The 21,297-nt window shown below is 45.3% G+C and overlaps 2 protein-coding genes across 3 annotated transcripts; one reads left to right on the top strand and one right to left on the bottom strand.

Moving 5' to 3' along the window:
* Positions 1-510: 510 nt before the first annotated feature.
* LOC148343802 (uncharacterized) lies at positions 511-2,591 on the top strand. Its single transcript, XM_088289840.1, has 4 exons — positions 511-603; positions 1,923-2,049; positions 2,127-2,253; positions 2,477-2,591. Exons 1-4 carry the CDS (start codon positions 558-560, stop codon positions 2,507-2,509), a joined length of 333 nt encoding a protein of 110 aa, XP_088145966.1. The 5' UTR covers positions 511-557; the 3' UTR covers positions 2,510-2,591.
* Positions 2,592-3,216: 625 nt separating this feature from the next.
* rusc2 (RUN and SH3 domain containing 2) lies at positions 3,217-21,008 on the bottom strand. Of its 2 annotated transcripts, XM_088289820.1 has the most exons (13): positions 20,881-21,008; positions 15,665-17,243; positions 13,850-14,336; positions 10,671-11,264; positions 8,741-8,914; positions 8,489-8,659; positions 7,903-7,979; positions 7,659-7,833; positions 7,485-7,590; positions 7,362-7,408; positions 5,726-6,572; positions 5,456-5,620; positions 3,217-4,711 (listed from the first exon to the last, which is right to left on the bottom strand). In XM_088289820.1, the coding sequence occupies exons 2-13, from the start codon at positions 17,069-17,071 to the stop codon at positions 4,420-4,422; spliced, it is 4,542 nt and encodes a 1,513-aa protein (XP_088145946.1). In that variant the 5' UTR covers positions 17,072-17,243; positions 20,881-21,008; the 3' UTR covers positions 3,217-4,419. The 2 variants fall into 2 exon arrangements, with proteins under 2 accessions (XP_088145946.1, XP_088145953.1); XM_088289827.1 differs by lacking the exon at positions 8,741-8,914.
* Between the last annotated feature and the right edge of the window lie 289 nt (positions 21,009-21,297).

Raw genomic sequence — 21,297 nt, 5'->3', positions numbered from 1 at the left:
TTGGTTGCCTGAAAGAGAAGAAACAAAGTAGGATCAGAAAACAAACATTTAAATGCAAACAGGGATTAGAAGAAAAACAATTGAGTGCAATAGTGGTTTAAATCCAATCCTTCAATATTTTATGAAAGCCAAGCACAATTTACCTTGCGAGTCTCGCAGTTATTTGGGACCCTCAGTTTTACGGGATGTCGGCCCAGGGGTGCACTGATGAATCACGGAAGAAAATGGACCCAGACCTGTTTTCATCTGCACAATATGCCTCATCTCAATAATGTAACGCTTCATCTGTTCAAATTGCAGCTCACCCGTGATTTAGGCTACGATTACAAAAATGTGAACCTACGCACCTTGCCAACATAAACACGAAGGCGACACGGGATGGGAATTCCCGTCACACACACACACACACACACGCACACCCGCATGTGGAAGCAGACGGAGCAACAATTTTCCCTGAGGGCCCGTCGAGTGGGAGGATGGAAAAGTGAAAGAGGAAGTTAGCGTCAGCGAGGATTTAAGAGCCAGGGCGGGCTGTTTTGTGGTCAGAAGGTGCATTCATGATGCAACGCAACTTCGTCCTCATCATCTTGGGCTGCTGCATGGGTCAGTTTATTAAGGACACATCTAGTCCGCTATCTAAGTTTTGATTCATTTATAGACAAATTAGGAAGGCAGCTGAAATCATATTAATGAATGAATGAATTAATTAAGTGGCGTGCTAATTAAGTAAATTCTAAATCATACAGTATATAATTTATCAGAGATTTTACTAGTCAGAAATCATTTTATGTTACTAATTTGTTTATTTCATAATGGTTTTATTGAATGGAATTACACTGAAAGGATTTAAAAACAATAATTTATATATTAGTGACGATTTTATAATTTTTTTAATCACATTTCTTTTGCTGTTTGACGGTACTTTTACAATTAAATTTTCATTTAATGCATTTTTACTGTTCCGTTAAATTGTTCATTTGTTTAAGAATATTTAATAACATACTTATTTGATAATGGCATGCTTTTATTTTTATTTAAATGACAATGTCATTTAATGGCATTTCAAAAAATATATTTAGTATTTGTTTAATAATATTTAAATATTCAAATAATTTAATTGCCCTTATTTATTTAACGGCTGTATTTAAATGAGACTTCAAAGAGTGTAATTTATTTTCATTATTATTTATTTGTTTAATGACAGTCTAATCAATTATTTGCTTAATGGCATTTGCAATTACTGCAAACTTGACATTGACATTTACACGTTATTTTCAATGAAACAAAATGGTTTATTAAACTGAATTCATATTTTGTTGGAGTTGTAATGATTTGATTGAAATTGAGTTGCAATTGGAATTTTATAAAATCGTTTGGATGGGATTTTAACTTAGATGATGGAATCAAATTTTAATTGTATTGAAATTGTAATAATTCCATTTTATATCAAGTTAAAATGTAAATTGTAGAATTTGGATATAATTGAAATGATCAAAATTCTATTACATTTGCATTGACTATTTTTGTTGATGGATTTATAATTGTAGTAATAGATTTTTTTTTAGTTGCCGTTTATATTTTATTGAATTGAAACCAAAATGATTTTCTGCAAAACCTGCCCTCTAATGATTCCCCACCCCCTGACACATCCCACATGTGCTAGTCTGTGTGTCCTGTCTTAATTACGCCCGTTTTTGAGTTTTTTTGTGCTCTCCTTGCTCTGGGATCGTTTTTTTCCCTCCCATTTTTCTTTTCATTTGCGAAAACGGGGTGCTGTAAAAGGTGACCCGTGGACTATCGCTCTGTGTCCAGCTGCTGTTTTTTTTAAATTGTATTTTTCTTGAACGGTTTTTGTCTGTTCCATTTCATTGCGATAAAGCTATTCCGATTCTAATAGCATTTTCCTTTCATTTTGTTGTCAGTGTCGTACGGGCAGAGGCTCAGCAACTGCTGCTTGTCGACCTCCAGGGAGGAAATGCCGAAAAGGGCGCCCCTGGTGGACTATCACCGTCAGGTCGCCGGCTCCGGCTGCCTTATTGATGCCATAGTGTGAGTTTGACTTTTAGGAGTTGACAGTTGTTACCACGGCAAACAGATTGTGACGCAAAAGCGACGTTGTGCATCAGTTTTGAGTGCAGAAGTGGAGCTGAGCTTTGCATGGCTACCGACACTCCGAAGTTGCGACGAGCCATGCGACGCGTGGACCGCCTCAAAAAATACTGCCGGAACAAGAACATGGTGGACCCGCTAAAGGTAATGCTCAGATAATGAACGAGGCTAATTAGCAGAATTAAATGGCTGTTTTGAAATCATTATTGTCCCTTGAAGGCCGCCATAATTTCCAGTTGATTTGTATTTGAAATGTGATTAGCCAACTAGTTTGACAAACTGAAAAATTAAATGTGAAAAGTGGACTTTGTTCTTCAGCATCATCATTTGTGACATGATATTAACATTCTTGTGTGTTCTTTCGCAGGGCAAAAACTGTTTGGGCGTCAAAACCGAGTAACGTAGGAGAGAGCAACAATATTGAAAATGCAAAATGTCCATTGTTAATGTCTGTTAATTGACCAATAAAGTTGTGTCCAATCTCTTTCTTACGCGTGTGATGTTATTAATTTATTTGGTTATTATGTTATTTTAAGAAAATGAAGACAATTATATTAACTATACTCATCTGATGGCATTAGCTTACCACAATATGGTACACACTCAGGCATTTACGCCGCTTCCGTTTTAAAATATATATATTTTTTTCGCTAAAAAATCAATTGGGCGATGCTGATCTCAGGTGGTGCCATCTTCAGGATGTATGTATTTTGTTATATATAGCACAGTTGATTCTGAAATAGCAGATTTTGTTTCTGCAAGAATTTAAATCATAGCATTGGCTGAACATCATTGCAATTTTTTTTTCTTAAGGAAAAACATTCAATCAGATTTTTGTGATGCATCTCATAAGAATGATCACGATATTTTTTTGCTACATCATCATTCTGGCATCCCGCTGCATTGGTTATCGAAAATCTCTGACTTTTTCTGTCTCAAAAGAAAATAAATAAAAATGATGCACTGGGAAGCACTGCAACAAAATGGTGCCATTTAGTTTCAAATGCATTTTTTTTTTAAGATGTTTTTGTGACATATCTTTGTCACACCCAAAATGTCACATTTTTCCACCAAAACACAGACAAAAACCACACAGGAGCCACATGGTCGTGTGGTCACAAGAGCACTTTAGTTAGCCACATTAGCCTGTTAGCATCATACACACACACACAAGAAGAAGATAAAGGTATTTACAAGCTTGGGGCGGGGCCAAGACAGAGCGACCAATCACCGACGAGTGTCGCCTTCTAACGCTTCCTGGATAATAATGACATATTTACACTTGAATACCGTTGGCATTATTAAATAGTTTCAACTGTACAAGAAAAGCAAGCAAATAAGATAACATTGTCAATAAAGTGTCCAAACAGTGCGAAATGACCTTTTTTTTCTCTGGATGTTAGTAGCGCGCTAAAAATTTATTGGAGCCGTTACTGTGACAACTGGGCCGAGATGGGAAAATACGGCAGAAACACCAACGTTGATCCTGGGTCAAACAGGCAACTGCGCAATGTGTCGGGGGGACGTGCTAGCGTTTTACAGGCATAAAAATAAGTTAATGTTAATGATGGCTGAGGCGTTTCCTTTTTTTTCCGTTCTTAATTTTCAAACGTGTAAAGAGAAGGTAACTCCTTCATAGTGAAGTGTAAACAAAAACAGGCTAGCTAATTTTGCTAACAAACTATGAAATTTCTCTCCTCCGGCTAAAAAATATGACTTCAGTGCCATTTTGACGAAGCGTTAACATTAATTAGCCTGTATGCCAACTAGTGGGGGAAAAAAAATTCAAACAATTCTTGAGGAATCGCCAGGTAAATTCTGTTGCCAGCAACTACAGCCCCACCTCGCCACGGGTAGCTAGCGCGACGATGGTTTTAGCGAAGCATGCTAAGCTACGTGGGCTAACGCCAGTGACGCTACAGGAAGTAAGGAGATGTCTATTCGACTGCGTTTCCTTGATGAACATTTACATTTCATATCCCATTGACACCAGTGATTTAAGTCATGATTAATCGGCACAATCTATTTGATGTCCACCTCAACTGCGCCTTCTAGTGGAGAAACGGAGTATAGCAGCCTCAGTCTGCGACATCACAATGGCTCGTTCCACATACACACACATGGAAGTGGCTGGCAGCAAGTCGTGGTGTATTAATATTCACAAAATTACTAATAATAACAATGAGAATAATATTGGTGGCATGATGACAGGTCCCAGTTGGTGTGCGAGTGCTTTTGGGTTGTTATGTTTGCATGCTCACGTGTGTCTGTGGAGCTCATTTCCTATTTCAAGTGGAGGGACTTCTGAGATCAACACTGGCCGCCACCAGAACTACCAGCACCGCAGGCGCCACCAGCACTGCAGCTACCATTCGAGCCGCTGCCCCGGCCGGGACCACCTTCACCGCCGCCGCCGCCGTCCTGTGTCTCCTCCATGCTGCAGAGCGAGACGTAGACGATGGGCACCAGGCCCCGAGCGGCGCCCATAGAACAGAGCAGCCAATCGGGATCGGCCTTGCTCAGCACTCGCAGGACGTCGCCCTTGTTGAAGCTGAGCTGTCCCGCCTCCATGGCGATGTGGTGGCACAGTGCTCGCACTTCGCTGAGGGAAGAAACAAACAACTTGAGCTCTGCCATTTTTTTTTTTACCTGGGTCACTGTGTAAAAAGTACCAACAGTTGACTGGCGATTTTCCCACCTTGCAAGGTTATATCAGCCTGAACCACTGCAGTCTTACTTTTTTTTTTTTTTTTTTTAAATCTTGCACTTGACAAATAATTTAAAAAACTAAAACCAATACTAAAAAAAACTAAAATAAAAACACTTCAGAAAAAATTAAAACAAGAAGAAAATGCTCTAAAAATTCACTAAAATGAACAGAATTAAAACGACAAAAGAAGTCCAAACGGAATAAAAACTAACTACAATGAAGAATCCCGGACTATCATAACCCTGGTCAATTCTCAGTGAGTGTATAAAAGGCACCAACAAGGATTATAGAGATTAGATTGACCTGCGAATTTGCCCGTTCTAGAGGCTTAACGACAGGAACGTGTAAGGGGATGCCAGGTCAATTTAACGCCTTTCTCTCAGTGTCCGATTACAAGAATGTTCCATCTTTGCAGGATACCGAGTGAAAGGCAAAGACAACTGGCAATTTTCTGGCAACGCAAAAGGGACTGTGATGATCTAATTATGTCGAGAGTTGGATCTGGGTGGGTTGTGATTTAGGTGGGTGGGTTAAAGGAGTTCTGAGGGAAAGGCTCAGGTTTAAGGCCCAAGTTGTTGATGGATGCAATTATTTTTAAGTGAGATAGCCAGTTTTTGGTTTTGAAGATATTCATACCATGTCGAGAGTTTAGTCTCGCTGGGTTGGGTGTTGTTGGGTGAAACTTCCCCAGCGCAGGAGCCGTCAGTTGCAGGCTCTACCTTTTTCCCACCTCCGGCGCCAATGGTCTGAGCCATTAAATCCAAAACTGACGAGTCCAAGCCGAGCCAGCCCGACGGTGGCCTGCAAAATACAAAAAAAAATAGCTTTTTGTTCCACTCTGCCTCTGCCAAGGCTTCATCATTAGAGGTATTAGCTAAGCCGACGTATTGGATTTATTGAACGTACCTGCTCTTCCTCGGTTCACTCCCGTCCTTCTTGGTCGGAGACCGAACACCAGACCCAAAGAGCCGCCCCCAGCGCAGCCCTTGCCCCAGAGCGGCAGCCTCTGGTTGGACTTCGGCAGCCGGACTGCCGCCCGCCGTCGCCCCCTGGTTGAGGATAGACTCAGGCGGGCTTCCCATCCATGAGGGCCGCTCCCCAGATCCAGACTCGGCACCCTCTACCACGCCCTCCCTGGCGGGCGGTAGCCGGCACGGGCGGCGCTCGGCCGACGTCCTGCGCTTGTCCGTCTTGACGAATTTGGAACCCTCTGCGGACTGGTCGATGTAGACTTGTGAGGACTGCATGAGCTGGTACCACCATCCGGCCTGGCGGTCCTGTCGCTGCCGCCCCTCGTCCATTGCTCCGGGTTCCTTCCCGATGTCCTTTTCCTCACTTTCTTGCCCCACTCCCTTCATCCTCTGGCTACCCACCCCTCTCTCCCTGGACCTGTTATCACCCCCCACCGGGACACTCTCCCTTCTGGAGGCCTCCGTCCTGGGCCACGACCCGTCTCGCCTCAGCGCCACTCTCTCCTTCCTGGTTACCATGTCCCCGACGGCGGCACCCCACCCTCTCATCAGCTGCAGGGTGGAGCGGGTGGTGGATTGTCCCGCCGAGCAGAGCAGCTCCTTGCGTCGCCTCTGCTGCTCGCGCCCTGTCGCCAGGAGGCGGGGTTCGAACAGTAGGTCCAGGTCAAACGGAAGGAGCGAGAGCGGCTGTAGTAATAGAAGGAGCTCGCTGAACAGCTGCTGACATGCACCCTGAGCCAGCGGGACCAAGCCCCACGCGTTGTAGTGGGTGGCGATGATGTCTGGAATGACAGCGATGCTTTATGTGAGGCTGCTGCAGCAAAAAGCAGACTGTTCATGTGATGCATCTACAGCTGAGGCATGGCGACATGTTTATTATTTTGCACAGTCTCCACTTTGCTGCAGAAGTCCGTGTTTCTACTGCCCTCAACCTCCTCTCGGATATAAATGTCGACATTCGCCTTCAAAGTTGCTGTTTGTTAGCCTGTTTCATTCAGATCGATGTGATCATTGCATTGTTTTCGTGCTGCCTTCAGTGTCCTCTTGGATAAAATATGAAAAAAACAATGTGGCCCTCATTCTGCTCTAGGGTCACACATACAACTCAATATTGTAAAAAACTTTTGACGTGATTTCCCCTTTAATTCTGAACCAATTTTTGTTGCATTTCTCAGATAAGGCATAGCAACAGCTCATGCTAGCAGTTGTATATTTTATTCATTTTTGTTTTTATAATCCAAATTCTCCTACTGGCCCTGAGTCCTCTCTCAGACAAACAATGTAGAAACTGGAGCCCTCGTTTGTTAGCACGTTCATTACAACAGGTAACTATTGAGTTTAATGCTGATTTAAGAATGAGACCAGAATCATCAGGAAAATGCCCAGCACAAAGTGTGGAGCAAAGTGGAGACTGCGGCTGATAATTTGGGTCACATTCACAGCTAGCAAAGGCTAACATTAGCATGAGTTTATTCCCTTTGCCGTGGACACTGTTATGTTTTTGACCGTTTTAACTACTCCTTTTTCGAGCTGACTTATTTGTCTGCCGAAAGAAAAATATGTAAACTTACCTTCGTGTGTCAGAAGGTGACTGAACCAGAACTCCAACGACTTGAGGCTGGAAAAGAAAAGCGACGAGATGAAAGAGGGGCTCAAAATGTACGTGGACAAACACGAAGAGAAAGAGGACTTACTTGAGGAGGCCAAAGATGAAGGCGTTGAGTCTCATGCTGTGGCTCGTCAGCTCCGAGAACTGGCTGACCTTTGTCAGCAGTTTGTGGAGGACACGCGTAGACGGACCTGAGCGACAAAAACACCTACTTGGTTTTCGGTTCCCACGAAACAATTGGAGGGACGGTCGACCTTACCCAGCTGCGTGGAGGCCTCTACCAGGCTCCAGGGCTGACAGCGGCGCTGTCCGATGATCAGGTCCAGCACGTAGGCCTTGAGCCCGTCCTGCAGGACCTCGTGCAATGCTGGGCATAAGTACTTGAGGATCAGGTGACCCACGTTGGGACTCACCCAGCTGTTGCCGAGTTTAGCCTGGGCCCACAGAAAACAAAACTTGCGTCAGCCGGACGCCAGCGCGGAGGGATGACGCGATGGATTTACCTTGACGTCGGGGTCTCGACTTGTGCCAAAGTGAGCCACGATCAGATCTACTGCCGTGTTGACCGCCTTCACCAAAGCTGCCAAGAGACAAGAACAGAGCAACGTCAACATTACATTTAACTTGACTTGCCTTCGGTTTGCAAAGAGTGCCGCAAAGCATGCTGGGAAGTAACTGGGCAATGCTTTTCACTACTAGTACCGGATTTAGACTATTTAGTTTTTCGCAAATACGAAAATTTGTTGTTTTTTTTTTTTGCTTAAATTATTTTTCTTTCCTTCTCAATAGAAACAGTTGAATTCAAACTTAAATTGGTATCATTCAAATATTTCTTGAATTGAGAAGCCATGCAATTGTTGTTACTCGTAAAATGCTAACAAAAGTCTTGCTGCAAGCATCCTTTTAGCTCGTTACCAGTAATGCTATCTTGATATAACATATTAAATCTTTCTTTTTTTTTTTTTTTAAATGAAACGAAATTTCCCACTAAATTGCAATGTTTCTGCTTAATAGGAGACTGTGACCTTTTGACATGAAACTAGCTACACTTGCCCACAAAAAAACTGCCAATCCTGCGTTAAAGCTCACCTCTCTTGTGGGTCATGTCGACGGAGATCTGCGACTGCGAGGCTGCGGCAGAAGAGGCGAATGATGAGGCTGTTGAGGCGTCTGGGGAAAGGCAAAACTCCTCCGGGGGCCTCTCCGTCAGAGAGAAGTAATCCGGCAGGAAGTCGCCGTAACTTTGCTGCATTTGCTTGACTGAACACAGACAAAATAACAACAGACACCCAATTACACACCCTAAAGAGGAAGAAGATGGTCACATGACCCTCCCCGCACCATGATGGCGTCCCGTCGGCTGGCTGTGGGGAGCCGAAGGGAAATCGAAGACGTTGCGTCGGCGAGGACGCCGCAAATCGGACGAAGAGGAGACGCTAGCCAGTCTCTCGCCACCGAGAGGGTTCTGACGTCGATATTCCCGCCACTTCAAGGCCTGGGGGGAAAGGTGGTGCGCTGCGGGGATGTTCGAGGAGAAGGTGACGGGAGGAAGAGGAAGAAAAGAAGAACATTAAGATGGACGAGATCATCAAAAGGATAGATTTACACCTGAAGAAGATAGATGAAAACGGAAAGTGTCCACGGGAAGTTGAGAGTATGGGTCAAAAGTCTGGGTGTTGGGTGTAGGGTTTATTTTAGATGATAGGGTTTGCATTGAGGTTAGGATCAGGGCAGGGGTCTCAAAACCACGGGCCGGGGGCAATTTGCAGCCCCCTAATTTACGTCAAAGTTTAATGTTAGTGCAGCGCCTCACTTTGTTGCCGTGTCGTTGCTCGGGTATTTTGTGAATCACTTTTGGGTTACCAGAGCCCAGGCTAATGACAGCTTTCAGCAAAAACCGAATATGAAGTAGAAGGAAAAATTATCCTGTCACCCAGTGGCACGTCTTTTTTAAATCCTGCCATGAAGAAAAAAAATGTTGATGACAAGAAAAAACAATTTCAAGAAAAACAGGAGATGAAACTTTTTTTTTCGTTGAGCACTCTTGAATGCTGAAATGTCTGGAATGCTAGTTGTGGTGCTCAAGAAATCCGACATCCGTGAGAGGAGAAAAAAGACCGGCTCACCTATCTTGTTAACGTTGGAGAAGAAAGTTTATGCTCTGAACTTTTATTAATACAGATTGTGAAGGTTGTCTTTTCAATATATATATATATATTTTTGTGGAATACTTTATGTGGCCCAGACACACCCAGACGCCACCGCCACTGGACCACATATGAATTGATCTTGAGACCCCACGTTTATGGGTTAGGAATATTAGGTTCGCAGGTGCAATTAAAGCTTTGGTTTAACACTTTGGGATTAAGAGTTAGTAGTTAAGTTAAGGATTTTGGGTTAGGTATGGTGCTGGCAAAGTTAAGGGTTCAGGGTTAGGTCTAGGGATTAGGGTAACGGGGTAAGAGTTAGGAGGCATGGTTAGGTATAGGATTTAAGGATAAGGGTGAGGTTGAGGGGTTAGGTTTATCCATCCATTATCTGGGTTGCTTCTCCTCACCACGAGGGTCGCGGGCGGGCTTGAGCCTCCCCCAGCTATCTTCGGGCAGTAGGCGTCATACACCCTGAATTGGTTGCCAGCCAATCACAGGGCACACAAAGACAAACAACCACCCGCGCTCACAAACACACCTGGGGGCAATTCAGTGTCCAATAGACCTGCCATGCATGTTTGGGGGAATGCAGGAGGAAACTGGAGTATCCGGAGAAAACCCACACAGGCACGGAAAGAACATGAAAATTCTACACAGGAAGGAATCGAACTCTGAACCTTTGAAGGGTTAGTTTTAGGGATTGGAAATTGGAAGTTTCAGAAATCAGGGTCTAAGTTAAGAGTTAGGAGTAGTGATGAGAATCATGGAGTTAGGGTTGGATGGCAGGCTTAGGTTGGAGGCAGGCACAGTCCCAATTTCCCAAAGTTTTCAAATGATAAATATTGTCACTGTCCTGCGAAAAACACAGTGAGTAGGGCTTCCGAGTTACAGACAACGCATTAAAGTGAAAATTTAAAACATTTCCAAAATTGGACATATGTGTTTTTCACAGGATAGCAAAGACATGTTAGTTTCACATAATCAATCTGAATTGTTCTCAGTGGGTTCAAATTCATGCAAAGACGTCCAGGTTAGAGTTTTGGCAGGAAGACCAGACAGAATCTCTCCTTGGTGGAGGTACTAAAGTGAAGTAAAGTGACATAAAAGCCTGTAGAAATTACCATTCTGCATCCTGACAGCTTTGCTTCCCTCCACAAGATTCCCAGACTTGACGCACCCCAGTGGGCTGAGCATGTCCCGGTGCACGGGCGGCAGCGTGGGGGGCACCACCCCCCTCTTCACACCTAGACTGGCGGGGGGAGGGGTGCGCGGCGGCAGCGGCCCTGTGTGTGTGACGCTCTGTGGACCGCGGGAGAGGTCAGGAGGCGGAGGTGGCAGGGGGCTCGGGGTGCATGTGGAGCAGGTCCCAGAGCTGGCAGCCCCTTCCTGAAGGTGCACCGGGGAGTAACTCCCCAGGGGCGACGGGCGGATGGACTCAGGGGGAGCTGCGGCTCTGATCGGGCCCCCCCGAGGGTGCTTGTTTTCACCGGCGTCCTCGCTCTCGTCATCGTCCGTGCCACCAGAGCTGGAGCTGGAGCGGGCCTGCATGCCGGACACGTAGCCAGTCAGTAGGGGGAGCAGAGGCTTGGGCTGGGGGGGCTTGGAGGCCAGCTGGTGGTGGAAGGTGAAGGGCTGGATCGGGAGGGAGGTGGGGCGCTGGTCTTTGCTGTAGCGCACCACGGCTGGATGGATGTCAGACCAGGTCGAGGTGCCGCCTGCATCAAGGAGCACAAACGATTGGTGAAAGGGACTGACGTGGGCCGTATGACTTGTTCTTAACAAGAAACAGCAAAGTGTGTTTTCAAATCAAGCGAGTGAGTGTGTGCGAAGCAGCAAAGTGGTGAGAGGCCCAAGAACGAAGTTTGGTGCAAAGCAATAAGATCCTATTTTTAAACCGATCATTGAACGGAATACAATGAGCTGTACAAGTGGAGCAAGTGGGTGTGCATGAGGCAGGCAAACGGTGGGGAAGCAAAGTGAGCGTAAGCACAAGGTTATGACCTACAACAAGAAAACGTAAAATCAGAATTACAGAGGGATAAAAAAATTATTCCAAGTAGCATATCCACTTTCGTGAGCTAAGTAAGTGGTGAAGAGGAAAGTTGGAATTAATCCAATAAGGTCTTCTTAAAGAAAAAAAAAAGGAAGACAGGCACAAAAAAAAGATTTTTTTTATTTTTTAAAACTACCCTGCTAATCTTTTGTGAGTTGAGCCAAGAAGGTGTGTGTGAGGTTGGCAAGCGGTGAAGTAAGTTGAGCATAAACCAATAAAATTGTGCTCTAAAACAAGAAAACTAAGGAAAAGAATAAAAAAAATCTGCTGGGCGGGTGTGTGACAGGTAGTCAAGTGAGGAAGAAGAAATTGGAGTGTAAACAAATATGTTTGCTTTAAAAAAAAAAAAATGTGTTGACTCAGCAAATCAGTTTTACAAGGGTAGGGAGTGGGTGCGCGTGAAGCAGGCAAGCGATGACCAAGAAATTTGAGCGTAAACTGGAAACGTGTTTGAAAGCTACAAAACAAAGGAAAAAGCATGTTAAAGCTGTTGACGTTAACGCCAAGTGAAATGGTTGTCATTAGAAATCATCAGCACTGAAGCAATGTTATCACTTGTCAGTCAGCAGCTAACATGAGCACATGCTCATTAGTTTAGCTTCGCCACATGACAGTCCACAACATGAAGGTTAGACGTCATGAAACTGCTCAGACATTGCATACACATTTGCATACAAACATACAGACACACCAACCCGAGGGTACAACATCAGAAGAATTTCTTCTCTCAAAACACAGCAAGTGTTACACACACAACAGCATGTCGGGGTGTGTGTGTGTGTGCGTGTGAGTGAAACGCCTCACAGCATTGCGCAAGCTGTTTGTCTGTCTAAAGGCCAACCGGCTATCACTTGAGATGGGCGCAGTGCTGTTGGCTGCCAGAGGGGGGTGGCAATGAGTCAGACCGGTGGAAGAGAGAGGAGAGAAAGAGGGTGGAGGGGAGAAAACGTGGAAAGAATGAGGGAGGAAGAAAGGAGGCAAGTCAGTAAGGAGGGTAAGAAGTAAAAGACAGAAGGACGAATGTCAGGAAAAAGGCAGGGAGTGAAGACTGAAGGAAGGAAGGAGGATAGAAGGAGGAAAGCCAAGAGGGAAGGAAGAAAGGAGAGTAGAAAGGAAAGAAGGCAGGAAGGAAGACAAGGATAAAGAGGGAGCCAGGAAGGAATATAATAAAGGAAGGAGGGGAGGAAGAAATGAGGTAAGGAAGGAAACAAAGGAGGAAAAATGAAGGATGGCGGGAACAGACTAAAGTGAGCAAATATTCCCTCTCTCTCGTTATCATCCTTCGCATGCCATCTTTGTCCTTTTATTCATCACTTCGTTTACCATCAGCCAACATTTTTTTTGTAGCTTCACGTTAGCATAAATAGCACCATTAGCTAAGACAGCGGCCCACCGCAGACTTTTAAAAACAAAGCCCAGCTGCCTGAAGGGAAACCTGATGAATAAAACATGCATGGCACTCTCATTACCATTGACGGAAGTGGAGAAGAAGAAGAAGCAACAGAACCGTTTCCATGGGCTAATTCCTCAAATCCGCCGTGTATTCACGCAGACGTTGACTGATTATCTGATTGCGGGATGTAGACTTACTCTATGAAAGTGTAGAACATTGTCTACTCTTGCAGCTCTGATTCTCAGAATAAAGATGAACAACACACATGCATCCAAAACAATCCTGGCCACTAGGTGGCAATGAGAATTTTTAAAGAGCCACTAAACACATTGCACAAGCTCAGCGTCAAAGAAGAAGAAAAGAAAGAAGACGTGAAGGAAAAGAGCCAAGATGGGAGGAAGGAAGAAGGGGGAAACAAAGGTGAAAGGTAGGATGGGGCAGGAATGAAGGATGAACAAAAGGAAGAGTGAATGAACAAAGATAGGATACAGAAATAAAAGACGTGACAATGGAGGCAAGGCTGGAAAGAGGATGTGAAGGAGGGAAGAAAGGAAGAAATGGAAGAAAGTCAGAAAGAGAAGGAGCAACAAATGATAGCAGGCAGTAAAGATGACATAAAGGAAGAAAAGCAGGCAGGACAGGAGTGAGAAGGTAAAGGTTAGTTTATCCTACCTGCCTTCTAGAGTGAGGAGGGAGGGAAGGAAGGCAAAACAAAGGAAGGAAGCCTGAATGAAGGATGGAAGGACGGGGAAGGGAAAGGGGAGAAAGGAATGATGGATGGAAGGGAGAAAAGAAAAAGGGAAGAAATGAAGGCAGGAAGAAATGGAGGAAGCAAGGCGGCACGGAAGACAAACCTTCAGCGTTGGTCTCCCTAGTGGCGTCTTGGCCGCAACAGGCCTCGGGGGGCATTGGCACTGCTGCGTTGCGCTCCCGGCCAGGCGAGAACTCGTTGGAGCAGAAGAGCTCCGCCTTGAGGGACGGCGAGCCACCGTGCCGACGCTTGCTGCGGGCAATCTCGGCGAAGGAGGTGACCCGGGGCGGGGGTGGCGGCTGGGACGCGGCCAGGGCGCCGCCCCCCTCGCTGAGCCGCACGGGGCAGCTCAGCATGCGCTCCAGAGAGCCCAAGCGAGGTCCCGGCGACCTGTCCAGGTTGCGGTCGTAGCTGCGGGATCGCGGCCGGCTGCCGGCGGCCCCCGGGGCGCCCCGGTCGGCCAGCGGGGGCGACACGTTGACGTACACTTGACCTCGGAGCAGAACGGGAGGGGCGTCTGGCTCGTCGACCGCCTCCTGGGCTTCTTCCTCCTCCTCATCATCATCGTTAGCAAGGACGCTGCGAGGTCGCTGGAAGAAGAGCGTGAAATGCATTTAGGACCATTCGCTAAGAGGGGCCGTTAAGAACATAATTCTAGAATAGCTCTTGCACTTGGTACTAAAATGCGCTCATATACGCAACTGAAATTTTCGTTCCTCATTAACACAACACAAACACACTCATACACAATATTGAAATGCTTTCTTGCATGCTAGTGAAATGTTTTTTACTTAAACACAACTGAAACGTACTCTCAGGTTCGTGTATGAGAGTGTCCCTAACGGCCAGCCTCAAAGTTCTCTGTCCACCAATCAGCATTTTGCATTTTGGTCTATTTCCACCGGTCCACGGAAATGAGCCAGAGTAGAAACGTGCACAAAGTGAACATCGAAGGCAAATGTCACTCTGACTCATTTGGCATGATTTTGAGTCACACTGGAATGTTTAGCACAACAGATGTTGCCTGAAAAGTGGTGACCAAGCGTCATGGATGTAAAAATAAACACATACATCAATCTAAAAGAATCCACAGGCAGCACCATGTGACAGCAGCCAAAGAAAAAGCAGAAGCTAATTTCTTTTTTGTTGCATGAAACTACTTGTTTTATATGCACACAAATGCTCTTCGCTAAGAGCTAACAGCAGAGTTTTTAACAGATAGACCGGCTAATAAATTAGTGTTTTATTATTTATCAAGTAGATACAAAATGGAAAAAAAGAAATGCATACATAGCCCGGCGTGCTAATATTAGCCAGGCATGCTAATGCAACTTCCGGTTAAAGCAAATCAGACGTGACGTTATTTGGTTACTCTATCTACCTAAAAAATTAAAGAGCAAAAATGGGTTCAGAACAAATGTGAACATTTCAAAAAAGACAAATGTAATCAAAATCCAAATTCTCATAAATAACAAATCAAATACAAAATAAATCTAATTGGAAATCGGAATCCAAAAATAGAATTAATAAAACTGAATACAAATTAAAATCAAAATATCAAATGGAAAAATCTGCATAAAAAAATAAATAATTTAAAGCTATCAAAAATCAAATGAGATAAAAATTAATTAAAAAATGTTTTTATTAAAATATTGATAAAATGAAAGAAAATTGAGCAAAAAAATAATCAAAAACTCATATCAAAATTTGCTTTAGTTTAATAAAAAACATTTTGACAAATAATATAAATAAAAAAATTTAAAAAAAACTTAAAACAGACTTAAAACGCTTCAGTCTAACAAGAAATATACATGTTTTTAAAAATCTAAAATCGGAAATTGGAAAGCAAAGTCCAAATCAAAGTTTAATTACAAATAAAGTAATTTAACAAACTGCCTAAGTAAAACTGACCACTCACCGTCGTTGACTTTTGATCCTCCCCTTCATCTTGCACTTCCTGGTTGGTCCTCTGGCGGAATAGGAAGTACTCACTGGGCTGCGTGGGGCTCGGAGGGCTCCCCCTGCTCTGCTCCTCAGAGCCGCTGTGGACAGATGATCCGGCGGGGCTGGGCGAAGACTGGGACGACAGGTCGCAGGTGACCAGCTTGTAGTAATTCTGGGTGGCCACCACCAGGCGGGCTTGACTCTGCAGGCAGGACACTGGCCCACCTGCGGACCCACAGGGCGGCGGACAGTAGGAGTTGCAGTTGGCATCCAGCTCCAGGGCAGCCTGATGTTCCGCCGAGCAGGAGCAGGTGGAGAAGGCCGACAGCGGAGGCTCTCGGCTGAGCGGGAAGGCCAGCGGAGGCTCTGTTGGCGAAGTGAGGAGGTCCAAATAGAACGCACCCGCTGTTGGCTCCCGCTGGTCAACTGGTGGGGGGCGCTCAGCGGGACTGTTTAGGTTGCCTGGCTTCTCAGGGACGCTGTTGTTCATCTTGTTATAAATGGTGCTGAAGTTGACCAGAACGCCGTCTGAGCTGTTGCACGACGAGTCGCTGCCGTAGCCCTGCGGGCACTCAGGGAAGGTGTCGGGGAAGTCCTGAGTGAAGTCCCGGCAGACGTTCTGGGCCAGGGTGCAGCAGGAGCAGTGCTGCGTCGACGAGCTGGAAGAGTAGGAGCCTGTCTTGCTGCTCCGACCGCACGGCATGGGATGATCTCCGTCTTCGTCGTCCTCCCACTCGTGCTCGGCGCAGTCCACTGACATGTTGGAGCCACTGCTGCCATGCCGCCGCCCCAACTCAGGTGCTTCAGAGTCTCGGGGTACGCCGTTCAGATAGCACGGCTCAGACGCAAAGCCCAGGTCGTGCAGGTGGAAGGACGGGGTGGTAGCGTCGACGTGGCTATGGAGGTGGAAGGAGGAGTCCTCGTGGTAGCCACTCAGGTTGTCGTCCTCCTCGTCGTCCTCGTACTCCTCATCGTCAGTCTTGATAAGAAACGGGTTCCGACGTAGAAGGTGGCGGCTCCTGGTTTTGACTCGGGGTAATGTATGAGCCGCGACCAGGTGCTCGTCGGAGATGCTCGAGGTGAACGAAGAGTCATTGCTAGCCGTGCTGCTCCCGCCCTTCCTCTCTGGTCCTCTGTGGTGGGCAGAGGTCTGGATCAGGCTGCTGTAGAGCAGCGCCTCCCTCTGGAGGACGTCCCTCTCTGGGAGGGAGGTGGTGCGACTCAGGCCCAAGTTCTCCGGCTGGCTAAATGGATTGCTCCTCTTTAGAGAACCTCCCCCGACACCGCAGACCCCCAGCCGCCTACCCGACACCTGGCAGTGCACCAAGGGGATGTTGTGTACGATCAGGGTCTCGCTGGACAGCTTCGGGGGGCCGTCCATGGTGGAGAATGAGCACGGTTGGGACTAAGATGAGTGTGAGGTGTGACGCTCAGGTTCAACGGCGGCAGGCCGGCTGCAGCTCAGGGGTGTTCCCCGGGATTTGGAAGGAGAACTCAGGAAAGTTGAGGGCGTGTTCAGAGTGGTACACAAAGTCATAGACGGAGAGAGACATCTGTAATCACAAAAAAAGATGACTTAGTTACATGTTACATGAGTCAAACTATTCCACTTGTCACCTAGTCAGCTGCCTCAATTAGTCACGAGTGTCAACTAGTCACACACATCAACTAGTTGTGCAGGTCAACTAATCAAACATGTTTATTAACCACATGCATGGACTAGTATCTCATCAACAATTGCCTATTAGCCACGTGGGTAGAGTAGTCACACTCATCAACTAGTCACCTGCCTTATTTAGTCAGAAGCATCACAATTGTTATGTCGGCTTGCCAGCAACAATATACACTCATCAACTAATGAGACGAGGTAACTAGTTGTATAAGTCTAGTTTGCGTGTCAACTAGTCATACGAGTCACCCAAGCGTTAAATAGTCATATGCATAAACCAACTCAATCAATAAACAGAGAATATCCCCAGACAATTAGACAACTCTGTCTGACTAGCATGTTAACAGGCCTTTTTGGTCAGCTGTCTTACATCACTGCGGATGTACTTCCAGGAAAAGGAGCAGAGAGGGAAGGGGGGGGCAAGTCAACCCCACCCACCAAGCCACCAACCCCACACAGGGATTCCATAATGAGCAGTCTCAGTTGGCGTGCGCAAATGCAGCGCTAACAGATGCTAAAAGACAGACACTGAATGTTAAAACACAAACTGCAGTAAGCTAATGTGGGCCATCACTGAGTGGACTCCACATTAACTAGTACTTAGCAACATCCTATCAACGTGTCTGTCTTGTCAACCAGGTACTTTTGCCAATCTTTTTTTCAGCTAGTCTCTCTTGTCAACTTGTCTCTCATCAACCAACCACACTCCTCAAGCGGTCTTCCTTGTCTACATTTGTTCTTGTTAATCTAGAGCTAGACTCTTCAATTTGTCTCTCGTCAACCAGTCTGTCTCTTCAACCAGTTCCACAGATCAACTCGTCTCTTTTATCTACTCTAATAATCCACCAGTCTCTCAAGTCAACCTGTCACAATCATCAACCCGTGACACTCGTCAGTTTACCGTTAACAAGCAATGCAGACAACAAGCAGCTTGCTGGCCTAAAGATGTTCATGACCTGGATGGACATTTCCCAAATGACTTGGATTTGATTCCCAAACCTGATTGTACGTCTGAAGTAGATTAGTTTAGTGTGCTTACGTAAGAGGTGACTATCGTCGTCACTAGCTCCCTTGGGCTAGCATCTTGGATTAACATGATTGTGACTAGTGGACAACAAGGGCGTCAAGGAGATATGTTGCAGCTGTAGGAAACTATTCATAGACATACAACAGGGTTTAGAGTGTAACATCAACACACACTCTAACACACACACCCACACACACACCCCTACACACACACACGCAGATGCACACGCGCACACACACAAAAATACCAAGTATGTGCATCCGGCCAGTGCAGGCTGACAGTTACGTAACTTGAGGAGAAATGTTCCAAGAGGCGAGCAGACACTAAAAACATCTCACCACTGTCTGCAAGATGGACACAGACCACTTGAAAAGATTCACAGACCATACATTGACTAGTCTTCATCTAGTGATTGGTCACGGGTCGCACATGTCAACTGGTTGCGCCCGACGAGAACTAGTCGCACTACTCCAACGATCACCGTTGTTGATAACTACTCACACACACCAACTACTGTTGACAGACAAGTTAACTAGTAACACGAGTGGGACTTGCTAACAAGTCACACTTGCTAACAAATTGTTGCACTTCTTTAAGATGTCATGCTTGGCAGCTAATCGCATGCATTAACAAGACCGTCTTCAAATAATAGTAGCAAACGGCAACCACAACCTTGTCACACTCGCAGACAACTGCTCAAACACGGCAACTAATTGAATGAATCGCACAGTCATACTTGTCAACTATTTACACTAGACAACTAGTCTCACTTGTTACTCATGTCATCTAAGCATAAAACTAGTCACACTGTCCACACTCATCAATTAGTCCCAGTCATGAACAAGCCAGACTTTTCATTCGCTCATATACTAAATTGTAGTAGTCCTTCTCTGGTCAATTAGATGCATACATCACGTTATCACTCTCTCGTCAACTATTCGCACATATCGATTAGTCAGATTGGTCACAATCTCATCAACAATTATACCTTCTGGACTAGTCACACAAGTAAATTAGTTGGACTGCTAATTAGTCACTCTTTGGTTTACTATGCAAACTGGTCTGTCTCTCATCAACTAGTCACGAATGCTAACAAGTCGTACGGGTCACTCTCACTCACACAGGCCACTCACAGGCAACATACCACCAACTAGTGGGACTGGTTTCAGTTCTTAATTAGTCTCATACATCAAGTAGTCATCCTAGTAACTCTTTTTTACTAGTCACACTAGTTAGCCACTTAGACTGGTCTCTTGTCAACGGGTAACACTCGATTATGAGTTTGACTGGTTATTCTAGTATACTAGTCACGCTGGTCACTCATCAACTTGTTACACTGATCACTCGTCTACTTGGCGCACTTATCAACTAGCGATACACTCGCTCACAAACTAGTCACACACATCAACTAGGTGAACCCATCATTCAAGTCAACTAGTCACACTCATCAACGATTCACACTGGCAACTCTCTCTCCCATCAGCTACTTGCACACTTCTACTATCGTCAACTAGTTGGATTGGTCACTCTTGGCAATTTAGCACACTATTTTAGGAGTAACCTACGCCCCACTTCAAATGGTCCAATCTACAACTAGTTTCAAATGTCCACTAGTCAAATTGTAGTAATCAGAGTTGAGTTCACAGAACGAAGAAGTGACATAATGCTGGCGCTCAAGTGTCCAGGTACACACATCAGCAGGCATTAACCTAGATCTAAACCACGCTCCTTACAGGTAGCACAAGGAACGTCCACAAGATTTACTGAAGACACGTGTGACTAGTGCGTCCGGTCTCAATTAAAAATAAAAGAAAACAACGAACCGATCCTAACACTCACAACGCATTCAAAGCTGAGTAAAATTTAGTTATTTAGAAGTGGATCTCAGTCATAGTGTAGTTGTAAACAACAGTTATCAAATATTAATAATATGCGTAATAAATTGAACTAGACTTTTATTTTCTAGGCTGACAGCGGAACTTGTATTCATTGCTTCCGTGTAACTTGACGACTGTTTGTTTCTGTCATAGCCGAATCAGTATATGATCAAATTGAGTCTTGGGCCTCAAGTGCGCCTTTAATCGAACACCGAAATAAAATATAAACCAATAACAGTGTGTTTACGTCTCGTCATCTCTTCACAACAATGCGTCAAAATATGTAACAAATCACGTTACTGGTGGTACTGAAACAAACGTTCCTTTGTGTCAATGCGATGAAAAAAAAATAACAACAAAATGTACGCCAGCACAAAACCGAACTCTGTTGCCTTTTCAAACAGAACCCGACCCGACGTCATTCATGGCGACAAACGTGGTCGGATGAAACGAGACCACAAGATGGATGAATGTGGCGAAAAGGACGTTTGAAGAGGAGGCAGTGGGAGGCGTCGTCGGTTCGGTATGAAGGAGCCGACAAGCCTGCGGGGCCGAACCGCCCTAACAGTTCTTTAAACCCGACGACGCCACCAAAGATGAATTAATAAATCAATCACCTTGTCCGGGGTGGTCGTCCGGGGAACGGAGGGGTCACTCTGCGTATCCTGGGTTTCCACGCGCGTGCGTGTGCGTGTGCGTACGCGGGTGCGACGAAGACGCTTCTTGTCGATTTGGCGGACAAAACACACTGCGCATGCGCGAGGACTGGACTGGTTTATCTAACCCGCATCATTACATCCACTTGTAGCCTTGTCACAGATGATTTTTATTGTTATTGTGAGTAATAACAATAACAACCTGAAGTGAGTGTCGTTATTTAAAACATACAACATTCAACACAAAAATGGCGCTTTTTAGACTGTTCCATTGTGATATGCACCCCCATGTTTTTCACTTATCTGTGACGTGAATGTTTTTTCTATTTCTGACGTACTGACACAATTAAAAAGAAAAAAAGGCGAAGACATTTGTTG

The sequence above is a fragment of the Idiotropiscis lumnitzeri genome, chromosome 1, assembly GCF_059441095.1.
Source record: "Idiotropiscis lumnitzeri isolate Australia: NSW breed Sydney's pygmy pipehorse chromosome 1, RoL_Ilum_1.0, whole genome shotgun sequence".
In the NCBI taxonomy this organism is placed as follows: Eukaryota; Metazoa; Chordata; class Actinopteri; order Syngnathiformes; family Syngnathidae; genus Idiotropiscis; species Idiotropiscis lumnitzeri.
Note: the sequence above shows the minus strand (reverse complement) of the source record. Positions and strands in the feature narration are given on the sequence as shown.

Excerpts from the sequence above, each read along its gene's own strand:
- LOC148343802 (XM_088289840.1), top strand. The coding sequence starts at position 558 with ATGATGCAACGCAACTTCGTCCTCATCATCTTGGGCTGCTGCATGG. Across the intron at positions 604-1,922 it reads CATCTTGGGCTGCTGCATGG|TGTCGTACGGGCAGAGGCTC; the intron begins GTCAGTTTATTA and ends TTTTGTTGTCAG. Across the intron at positions 2,254-2,476 it reads ACATGGTGGACCCGCTAAAG|GGCAAAAACTGTTTGGGCGT; the intron begins GTAATGCTCAGA and ends GTTCTTTCGCAG.
- rusc2 (XM_088289820.1), bottom strand. The coding sequence starts at position 17,071 with ATGGACGGCCCCCCGAAGCTGTCCAGCGAGACCCTGATCGTACACAAC. Across the intron at positions 8,660-8,740 it reads GCCGACGGGACGCCATCATG|TCAAGCAAATGCAGCAAAGT; the intron begins GTGCGGGGAGGG and ends GTCTGTGTTCAG. Across the intron at positions 6,573-7,361 it reads TCACCTTCTGACACACGAAG|ACATCATCGCCACCCACTAC; the intron begins GTAAGTTTACAT and ends CTGTCATTCCAG.